At 34.2% G+C, this 12,293-nt stretch overlaps 1 protein-coding gene across 1 annotated transcript; it reads right to left on the reverse strand.

Moving 5' to 3' along the window:
• Positions 1-2,721: 2,721 nt before the first annotated feature.
• LOC127708136 (zinc finger protein 431-like) lies at positions 2,722-9,518 on the reverse strand. The gene is made up of 4 exons (XM_052212974.1): positions 9,251-9,518; positions 6,663-6,691; positions 5,011-5,265; positions 2,722-2,748 (listed from the first exon to the last, which is right to left on the reverse strand). The coding sequence occupies exons 1-4, from the start codon at positions 9,516-9,518 to the stop codon at positions 2,722-2,724; spliced, it is 579 nt and encodes a 192-aa protein (XP_052068934.1).
• Positions 9,519-12,293: the final 2,775 nt, after the last annotated feature.

Below are 12,293 nucleotides of genomic sequence, written 5' to 3' on the forward strand. Positions count from 1 at the left end.
GTAAAAGCATGGAAGTATTATATCAATATAATACTTCCATGGTAAAAGTAATTGTTCATTTCATTTTGTTTCTTTTCGTTTTGTTTCGTTTCGTTCCGCTTTTATTCCGTTTCGTCCTTTACAGGTACCCCTCTTTTCGCCCGTTTTCTATTTTTGATATCTTAATCAAAAATTTAAAAAATCAAACTTTTAAAAAGCGAAATACTCAAAACTGCACATTAAGTTTAGTACTTTTAAAGTTTGATCAAATATCTAATTTATCAAATTTAAAAATTATATTTAGAATTTTTAAATTTTAATTATTTGGTGAAAATTTCAATATTTCAGAAATTTTCAAAATTTTGGAATTTTGATATTTAAAATTTTGATCAAAATTCCAAAAATCTAAAATTTGAAAACTTTTTAACATTTTGAATTGATAAGTGTTACACGGACCGTTAGTACAGTTTGTTCGTTATTTCAAAGCCTAAGTAGCGTACGTATCGAATGATTCTTGTTAACATATGTACTCGCTTCGGCAGTACATATACATGTACTAAAATATATACGTCCATCAATTTGAGACAGTGGGAAACAGGGCGAAGCTCCACATAAGCTGTAGAGGTTTTGCAATTTGAACAAAACAAATCTATTAGGAATTAACGATAGCAGTTGTTTTATTTTATTGCATCATAATAATGTTAATAATGCCTTACGCTATTAAAGTTATACTACAGATCTATGAGTTGATTTAGGGGGTTCCCATGGATAGTAAAACTGTCAAATAGTCCAAAATATAGGCTACTAGAAATTTTTCAAATTAATTTTTCTTGGGGTAGGATATAGACAGATAGAAATTTGTCAGTTTTTATTGTGTGGATTTCTTTGACTCTGACATATTCGAGTTACTAAAAACTACCGCAAAGGGGTAGTGATTTTCAAATTAGGGGATGCATGGAGATGTGCATGTTTCCATAAGTCTTTTACTCTGACGTTAATACCCTTTGCAACGTATATAAACGTTAAGTAGGGTGTCTTTTGCATTTTTGGAAAATTGTTTAAAAGAATATAAAAAAAAGTTGTTTTTATTATTTTTATTATTATTTTAATGAGGCTTGTGTCTCGGTTGCCGCAACGTTAACTACGCCAAGGCTTATAGTTTTAACTTCTACTTATAGCCCCTTTCATAAATTAAGAGAAACAAGCTCGGGACAAAAATAGGTCTCATATCTACATGTTCATTTGCAAAATCGGAGTCAGAATCAATGAATCGTACACTGAAACCTGATCAAAATACAAGGAACCAGCTCCGCGCTAGTTAAACGTTAACTTTAGCGACTATAGTTTCCGTGAATTGCTACAAATAGTACCATGCAGTCCTTTATAAATAGAGTCTAAGAACGACAACTCTTAAGATAAATGAAGGTGGTTTCGTTTGATGTGTTTGTCTAATGAGCTTTTAATTTTGCCATTTTATTCGGGACTTTCCGTTTTGAATTTTCCTCGGAGTTCAGTATTTTTGTGATTCTACTTTTTTCTATTGTAATACCACAAAACTGTTCACGAAAAACGACAATTTAACACCACCATCACGGAGAACGTAAATAAAATTTAATTGAAAACGAGTCACGAAAAATGCACTTATCACGAGTCACGGATAATAAATCAATACAAAAACGAATCACGGCAAGCAAAATACATCGATCACGAAGGACGAAAATAATCCATCATCCACCTCAAGCTTTTATCCTCGTGCTTTTGAAACAGATAAAAAAAAGTATACGCAAATACGGAAATAGACATTAGATTCCGAAAAAATAAACTAGGTATGTCAAGCCCAGATAATTGAATACTGGCTATTGTTGGGACCCGGATGTACAACGAGACATTATCTAACCCCCAAATGCAAAAAATTATCAGAATTGAGATAAGGCTACAGCAGGCTAAATAGATATACATGTAGAAACTAAATAGGTCAAATCTCTCACGCCATATATAATTGTGAATGCGGTTGTACTTTTGCCCTCTCATGGAAGTCATCTGAGCTTTAAAAAGAGTTATAACATCTTCATAGTTATTAGGCTGATCAACAGTATATAATTATGTACAATATTAGGTCAATGTCAGAAAAATATAAACTTTTTTGTATGAGGCTGAGAAACTGGGGAAAGACGAGGTTCTACCGAGCCCTTCCCCAGTTTTGTGCCGAGTAAAAAAAATTATATTTTTATGACATTGACCTAATATTGTTTTTATACTGCAACTTAAATCAATACATTGATAGTTATTTAAGATCATTTAAATTTTTAAATTGGAACACAAATTTCAAACTTATTTGCATCCCTTAATGAACACCCTGACCGTGGAAAAAGTGTTCCATGATGAAATTTACATTGTACAAAATATAGCTGTGTTACTATATTTAGGAAATAAACACAGTATGCAGTATAAATGTTCTTATGTGTTTTATACAAAATTCCTGTATTATCGCTTGAAACCCTCTTATAAATCACTTACATAAGATTTATAATTATTAACAGTGTATGTTCTAACAAGGATTTGTATATAGTATACTATACAGATCCTTGGTTCTAATGATGTCTTTCTTTAATCCATGTCTTCTAAAACACATACATAACATAACAGATAACATTTTAGTATCACCTTCTAAAGACAAGGGGGAGCTGGTCACTGACAGCAAACGGAAGGCGGAAATTGTGTTTCAACAACTTAGACTCGTATTCACAATTGACAAATCAACATCAATTCCTAAAATAACAAAATACATCAAAGAAACAATACCAGAACTACTTATAACAACTAAAGGTCTCGAAAAACTACTCAAAGATGTAAACCCATCGAAAGCATCTGGACCAGATGGTATCCCAAACAAAATACTAAAAGAATGTGCAACGGAAATAGCACCAGGACTAACTGTCATCTTCCAAACATCAATAGACACTGGAATACTACCAGGAGACTGGCTCAACACAAACATTTCGTGTTTCCAAAAAGTGAGACAAACACCCTGCAGAAAACTATAGACCAGTCTCATTACCATCGGTACTTGCAAACTACTAGAACACATCATATGCAAGCACATCCTTAAACATCTTGAAAAGCACAGAGTCTTAACATCACTCAACCATGGATAATTAGATCTGACGATACATGTGAAACACAACTGCTACTCACCTTTCATGACTTCATGAACGCATTCGACGCCGGGCTACAAACTGACATCGCATCCTGGATTTTTTCCAAAGCTTAAAAATTACACTGTACCGCATAATAAATCATTAACAAAAATGGGAGAATACAGAATTCGATGACAAATAAACAACTGCCTAAATATGTTTCTGACACAGAGGAAGATGAAAGTAGTAGTAGAGGGAGAACAGTTGGAAGAAGTAAAAGTGGACTCAGGAATTGTCTTAGTCTAAAGTATCAATCATTACAAATCCAACGGATTTAGTGTGAAGACGTCATAAACAGTCTGAGAAACACATAATCTTGTGCAATACCGAACTATAAGTCAACAGTATCCCTAGGTTGACAGATCATTAAGTTTTCATGTTTAGTGTAAACAATGTTTTATTATGAATGATAACAATACATTTTCTATACATATTCACAAAAAGGATTCAGAAACAAGCAACAAGTGCTTATGTTAATCTGTCTCCTTGTTAGTTTAAATACATTATACACGAATAAATCAAAAATACATGCTCTGTTACATATTTAAAAAAATATTGATCATGTCAGTCAGCGAGTTACATATTAGATTTAGTGAACTGAAAAAGTATTTAAAAAAAAAATAAAAAAAATATCAATGATAGCTAATAACAATAGAAAAAATACTTAAAGATTTTATTACTGTCACAGTGTTAAAGTTATAACCTTTAAAAAGGATCAAAAAGTTAACATGGATTACATTTATTTTTCGGGCTTTAGATTTTTAAAAATCAAGATGCGATATCCCGTTTTGAACAGGTACAGCAAAACTTCCTTACCAAATCTCAATCTCCCCGCAGAGTTATCGGTCATTGCTCTCTCTCAATCTCAATGAGAGAGAGCAAGGACCGATAACTCTGCATGGGAGATTGACCAAATCTTTGTAACTAGGAATTAATTTTGAAAAGGTTTTAGTTACTGTGTCATAGCGAAATCCTTGACTTAACAATTGATCAGTTATACATAAAATAATGTTTTCACTGATATCCAAAACGAGACTACAGACTAAAAGTTCTTCCACATACATTACAGTAATTAGGTACACACCTGTATGTGTCCTCATATGTACCTGTAAGTAATCAAGCCGACTAAACCCTTTACAGCATAAGGTGTGTCGCCTGTATGTGTTCTCATGTGTCTCTGTAAGCTACCATTCTGACTAAACCCTATACCACAAACATCACATACACAAGGTTTATCGCCTGTATGCGTTTTCATGTGTGCATATAAATGACTAAGCTGACTAAACCCTCTACCACATACAACACAGACATGAGGTTTATCACCTGTATGTGTTCTCATATGATTATGTAAATGATGAAGCCAAAAAAAAGCTTTAAGGCAAACATTACATTTATAAGATTTATCTCCAGTATGTGTTCTCATATGTCTCTTTAGGTAAATATCTCGAGTAAATTCACTAGCACAAACATCACATTTGTAACATTTTTCACCTGTATGCGTTTTCATGTGACTCTTAAGGTAAATATTTTGAGTAAATGTTCTAGCATAAACATCACATTTGTGACGTTTTTCACCTGTATGTGTTCTCATGTGACTCATTATGTTATCATTTCGAGTAAATTCTCTTTCACAAACATCGCATTTGTGACGTTTTTCACCTATATGTGTTCTCATGTGACTCATTAGGTTATCATGTCGAGTAAATTCTCTAGCACAAACATCACATTTATGACATTTGATATCAGTATGTGCATGATGTGTTCTCGCATGTCTCTTCAAGTCACTACAGCGAGTAAATTCTCCAGTACAATCATCACATTTATAAGTTTTCACAACATAATGTGTTTTCGTGTGTCTCTTAAGGCTATCATTTCGAGTAAATTCTCTAGCACAAACATCACATTTATAAGTTTTAACAACAGTATGTGTTCTCTTGTGTCTCTTTAAGCTACTACTTTGAGTAAATTCTCTAGCACAAACATCACATTTATAAGTTTTAACAACAGTATGAAGTAAATGATCATCAGCCTGTGTTCCTTTGTGTCTCTTTACGTTACCATTAATCACTTTATCCTCCACCATATTCATCTTATTGATAAAAGTTATCTCCAGAATGTGTCTTCCACGTATCAATTAAGGTCCGACAAAAATATTAGCCAATCCAAAGATGAACCTAAAAACAAATGTTATAGAAAGGAACTTTAGCAAAGACATAAAAAAAGTATATCAAGATAAAAAAAATAATATTATCTTGATCAAAATAGTAAAGTCAAATTTCAAAATATAAAAACTTAATATAAAGAATATCATTTGACATATGTACATATCACTAGTCACAACTCGGCCGATTCCGTAACTTCAGAAAGAGAGTAGAATCCGAGGATTGCCAATCGATTTACATATAACAAAGGAAAATGTTTAATCCTGCTGGTTCCCTATTCAGTCCCTTATGTTACGGAGTAATGATTTTATTTGTAAAATCGTTGAAAAAAAACATATATTTCTTGGAGACACCGATAACAGTCAACAAAGATACGAAAAAAAAGAAAAAGAAAAAAGAAGATGCAACCCATTCACGTTTGTCATTTAATCTTAAGCAAAGAATAACAATAGACAATGCCAGCATTATATATTATGGGGTACTCTTTCATTTGAGGAAGCTACCTGTTACAGTTGCAATTATGACTCCTATCTGTCTACTGTTTATTTATCTATACGTGTCTATATATTCACAGTTAACCAATATGTGTACTGTATTGATTGAAAAACAGACAATACTCAATAACAAGACAAACAAACACTGAAGTATCAAGTTCGTTCGTTCTAAATATTGTAGGCTTTAATGTGGAATACATGATTGAATATGAAAAATTGACGTCATTGTACTACAGTACTAGATTAAAGCAATCATGTGACTGTCTACAGTGTCTAGCTACGAAAGGTGGTATATGGTACATGAATAAATATGGTGCTTGAACTTGATGGCAAAATGTAGGTCCGATGATGTCACTTAGTTACTCACTAATGGATATTGAAACAATATGATACTACCAAAGCTATCCAGATTGGGAAGTAAAAATGCTATACCAAATATACATGTTACTAGCTATAGTATAAATTAATGTATCTTAACGCAAAAACTAAAATGAACACAGAGACACTGCCGGACTCTCATTTTCAATGAATGGTTAGACTAGAGTGGATTCATTAGAACCATTTTAAGCGGATTTCTCATGGCGTAATCGTCAATTATTTTATCATAATCGATTTTAATGTCTCTGTGATTCCCAATATGTTCAATAGCAGATTACAATAGTTTTTTTTTTTGTTTTTTATTTTTTGAAAAAGGGAGGGGGGCGTACATGTACGCCCATTACGCCCTTACTTGGACCCGCCCCTGCTCAATAACATACATGACACTCTAATTACGAGGTATTCCTTCATTGGAGGAAGATTCGTTTTACAGTTACAATGTTGACTCTTACCTGCCTACCGTGAATCTTTCTCCATGTGTCTGTAACATGTCAAGTATGTATCAATACTCTGTTTAAAATGAGCGGCAAGACTCCAATTAAACTGACACTTTATAACCTGTTGCCATGACAGCTTTCGCATTAGTTGTTATAAAAGATAATCACTCATTGACAATTAAATTCAATATTTTATTTGAGATAATGATAATGATTATTTCATTAAAGTGTCACTCTTTTTAAGTCTTATCTCTCAACAATATATATATATATATATATATATATATAGAGAGAGAGAGAGAGAGATATATACAACAAAGAGCCATTCTGTACAGTACGATTAATAATTTAAGAAACTACAAATATTAAAACAGTCTGAGAGTTAAAATTAGTATCATAAAACATATTTATTTGTACATTATTTACAGTATAAAACCAATGAAAACTTATATAAATCCCTTGTCTATTTGACGCATGAAATCATATTAAACGTGTTGTTTTCAATTTTTAAAAACAGATATTAGGCTTTGCCACAGCTAAAAATCATAGTATCTGTGAACAAAGACACTAGTCTAAATTTCTGTTTAGAATCAACAGACAATAATATCATCACTATACTTTTCATTAGAATCTTTTGTTTCAGAAAATAAATGTTTGCTGAAATCGTGATATAGCGGACACGATAAAATAACATGGGCTTCTAATCATCTTCTTAGATATCTTAGATTGGTGTTTTCAAAACAGAGAATAATGGACAAAAAGTGAAAAAATAAAGGACACTAAAAAATAAAAAATAGAGAAAAAAATTGGCAAACATAGGAATAGAAAATAAAAGGCATGTGCTTACATATAAAGAGTACCCTCTGCAATTTGGAAATAGGACTCCTTTTATGTAAGTGTGACATCGGACTTTTACAATATGTTTTAGTAACACAACTGTTCCTAGAGCTCTCTCCGACTATAAATAGAATTACCACTGATCCAGATAATTACTAAACATTATTGACATATAATATTACCAACTCATTCGTCACAACTTGGCCGATCGCAGTTGATTTCCTTCACCTGCCTTGGTTACACAAAAGCCGCCAACCTAAAGCCGGCAAATTGTAATACTACTTTTCTCCTATAATAAGTCTCTTTTTAGTCTTTATAAATACAAAGATAAATAACCTCTCAACAAGGGGGTATCCAGTATATTAGGTTAGGAGCGCAAACTTAAATTTTGTCCGAGTAGAGCGAGTCGAATTTTGTTTTAAAGGTAAAATCTTCGAAATATTCTTTATTAAGCTGAGGACAACCCATGCTTTGCAAATATTTGGGATGGGGCACGCCTGTCTCGCCCCCGCCTGAATCAGCCCATGCTCTCAACACCTGTCGACTTGCAATTACTTACTGTTTGATGCACGTATAATTCCAATTGACCGTTTCAGAATCTAAGGACTATGAGTAATTTCATTGTTCGTACCCCAAAATGAAAAAAAAAAAAAAAAACGTCACGTCATTGGTTGTATTTCCATTGTCTATAACATTTTTAACCAATCGCGACGTTTTGGTGTACTCTTTTGAAAATATTACCCAGGATGCATTAGATTCTGAAACGGCGAATTGTGACATATGGGTGTGACATATGCAGAATCGAAAAGTATTACATGCGGGAAAAAATTCAACTACAATTTTGTCGGCATGTGCTAAAAATTTGAGTTTCTTCACCAAATTTTATGACATATTGAGAATTTGGTCGTACACAAATCGTGCCAATAGATACCATAATATTAGTAAGAGTGGTGTTTTTTTAATAAACTTCTCGCCAATGCTATGTTTAGACTCGGCAATTGCCATTGGATGTAAATCAACTAAAAACTTTCAGAGCATAGGCAAATTGACAATTCTTCAAGAGGAGAATTCTACGGTTTGTTTAAAACAGAAATGTTTGGTTTAGAAAAGTATCTTGTACAATTATCACCAATCGAACGTAAATATATTTAATAACTAATTAGATGCTCACGGTTAAGTAAAAATTCCAGTAGAGCTAGGTAGATGGTACAATATTCCGAAAGAAGAGAGGATATTATGTAATTTGTGTTCAAATGAAATTGGTAATGAATACCATTACTTATTCGAATGCAATTCCATCCTAGTAAAAAATATCAGAAATCAACACATACCAGAAAAACATGAAAGGATTACTATCATTGGGGTCATATAGATTACTAAAATATATATTTATTCGCGGACTTAATCTTATACCACAACCGACCGTGCAAGGGCTATATAGCCAGTCAAGGTCGTTAAAAACTCCCATCATCATTTTACAACATCAATCGCAGTCATGGGATTTATTACATGTTTTTTTCTTCTTCTCATGTGTGTATATTATTGACCGAGCTTACTAAACCCGTCACCATTAACATCACCCTTATGAGGTTTATCACATGTATGTGTTCTCGTGTGATTCTGTAAATAACGACGCTGAATAAAGCCTTTACCACATACATCGCATTTATGAGGTTTCTCCCCTGTATGTGTTCTCGTGTGATTCTGTAAATCACGACGCTGAATAAAGCCTTAACCACATACACCGCATTTATGAGGTTTCTCACCTGTATGTGTTCTCGTGTGATTCTGTAAATCACGACGCTGAAGAAAGCCTTTACCACATACATCGCATTTATGTGGTTTCTCCCCTGTATGTGTTTTCGTGTGGCTTTGTAAATGGCCATGCTGACTAAACCCTTTGCCACACACATCACATTTATAAGGTTTATCACCTGTGTGTGTTCTCATATGTATCTGTAAAGAATGAATGTGACTAAACCCTTTACCACATACATCACAGTCATGGGGTTTATCGCCGGTATGTGTTCTCATGTGTCTCCGTAAGTTACTACGCCAACTAAATCCTTTACCACATACATCACAGTCATGAGGTTTATCACCTGTATGTATTCTCATGTGATCCTGTAAGTCACGACGCTGACTGAATCCTCTACCACATACATTACAGTCATGAGGTTTATCACCTGTATGTGTTTTCATGTGTCTATATAAATATTCAGGGTAACTAAATCCTTTACCACATACATTGCAGGCATGTGGTTTATCATCTGTATGCGTTCTCATATGTCTATGTAAATGTCCTACCACAGTAAATCGTTAACCACATATATCACAGTCATGGAGTTTATCACCTGTATGCATATATATATGTATTCTCATGTGGTTCTGTAAACCACATCTCTGACTAAACGCTTTACCGCATACATCACAGGCATGAGGTTTACTGGTATCACCTGTATGCGTTCTCATGTGTCTATGTAAATTACCTAACTGACTAAACCGTTTACCGCATACATCACAGGCATGAGGTTTATCACCTGTATGTGTTCTCGTGTGACTCTGTAAGCTACTACGCTGACTAAATCCTTTACCACATACATTACAGTCATAAGGTTTATCACCTGTATGTGTTCTCATGTGCCTATATAAATGGCCACGCTGACTACAATTTTAACCACATACATCACAGTTATAAGGTTTATCATCTGTATGTATCGTCATGTGATCATGTAAGTCACGACGCCGACTAAATACTCTACCACATACATTACAGTCATGTGGTTTATCACCTGTATGCGTTATCATATGTCTATGTAAATGTCCTACCTCACTAAACCGTTTACCACATATATCACAGTCATGGGGTTTATCACCTGCATGCATTCTCATGCGGTTCTGTAAATCACGCCTGTGACTAAACTCTTTACCGCATACATCACCGGCATAAGGTTTACCGGTATCACCTGTATGCGTTCTCATGTCTCTGAAAATTACCTAACTGACTGAACCGTTTATCGCATACATTACAGGCATGAGGTTTATAACCTGTATGCATTCTCATGTGACTCTGTACATGGCTAAGCTGAAGAAAACTGTGAGCACATAAATCACATGTATAAGACAGATCTCTAGTATGTGTTTTCATGTGTCTCTTTAGATTACTTTCTCGAAAAAACTCTTTACCACAAACGTCACATTTATGAAGTGTATCCCTATCCTCTGTTTCATTTTGTATGTGTACGGTACCATTACTCACTAGATCCTCCACCTCATTACTCACTAGATCCTCCACACCATTACTAACTAGATCCTCCACACCATTACTCACTAGATCCTCCACCTCATTACTCACTAGATCATCCACACCATTACTCACTAGATCCTCCACACCATTACTAAATAGATCCTCCATCGCATTACTCAATAGATCCTCCACCTCATGACTCACTAGATCATCCACACCATTACTCACTAGATCCTCCACCTTATTCATCCTATTGATTAGGTTTATCTCCTGTATTCTTGTATGACTGTAAGAAACAAAAGAACGAATGTTAAGTCTTAAAACACTGACATCTTCCTGCAAATGACAGTAGTGTTATAATGATTATAAGAAAACGGTAGAGCCGTAGAGCAGGGTAAAGCACTAGGTCTTTGGTATTTGGCCAAGGTAGAGCCGTACCATAACAGTACTAAAGTTGGCAAATGTAAATAAAATGAGAATGGAAATGGGAAATGTGTCAAAGGGACAACAGCAAGACCAACGAGCAGAAAACAGCCGAAGGCCACAAATAGGTCTTCAACACAGCGAGAAAATCCCGAACCCGGATGCGGGCTTCAGCTGGCCCCTCAACAAAATGTGCAATAGTTCAATGAAAATGGACGTCACCCCAAACTCCAAAACATATAAATGAACTAAAACTAAAAAACATACAAGACTATCAAAGGCCAGAGGCTCCTGACTTGGGACGAGCGCAAAACAAAAAGGCGAGATAAAACATGTTTTGTGAGATCTCAACCCTCCCCTTTACTTCTAGTCAATGTAGAATAAACAAACACACAGCAATACGCACAGTAGAACTCAGTTTTAAAGTGGTACGAGTCCGATGTCAGAAATGTAAATGGATTTTCTTAACAAAACATGTTTAACCCCGTAGCATGTTTGCGCTTGTCCCAAGTTAGGAGCCTCTGACCTTTGTAAGTCTTGTATGTTTTTTTTTAATTTTAGTTCATTTATATGTTTTGGAGTTTGATTTGACGTCCATTTTCATTAAACTAGTACACATTTTGTTTAGGGCTTGGTGAAATATATACAGTCCGCCAAAACATGCAAAAGTTAAGCACCACCTATCTTTGTTGCATCGAAATTTTATCATTTAAAAAAAACAGTTAATCCTCGAAAAAGAGAAAATATTCATGTAGCAATTTTGCAAACATATGCCATAAACAAACCATAAACTTATGTTTGGTCACTTATGCAGGTTCTATGCATTTGAATTTTGCGTTCATAGAAATAGTGAAAATTACACAAATCAGAAACGGAATTTAAGTTTTACTTTGATTTGATTTTTTTACAACAATTAATCACCCAAAATCATTAAAAGTCTCTACAAATTATCTTTGGTATTTTCGGCAAATTTAATGTCAATATTTAAGTCAATAGGATGTGTAACCACCTCTCTTCCGGTACAGTTCCATAACACGGCGTCTAATACTCTGCACAAGCCTTCTGAACTTTAGTTGAGCAAATTTATTCCATTCATCAACAATTGCCCCTCTTAAATCGCTAAGATTTTGCAAAGGTGG

The sequence above is a fragment of the Mytilus californianus genome, unplaced genomic scaffold, assembly GCF_021869535.1.
Source record: "Mytilus californianus isolate M0D057914Y unplaced genomic scaffold, xbMytCali1.0.p SCAF_7, whole genome shotgun sequence".
In the NCBI taxonomy this organism is placed as follows: domain Eukaryota; kingdom Metazoa; phylum Mollusca; class Bivalvia; order Mytilida; family Mytilidae; genus Mytilus; species Mytilus californianus.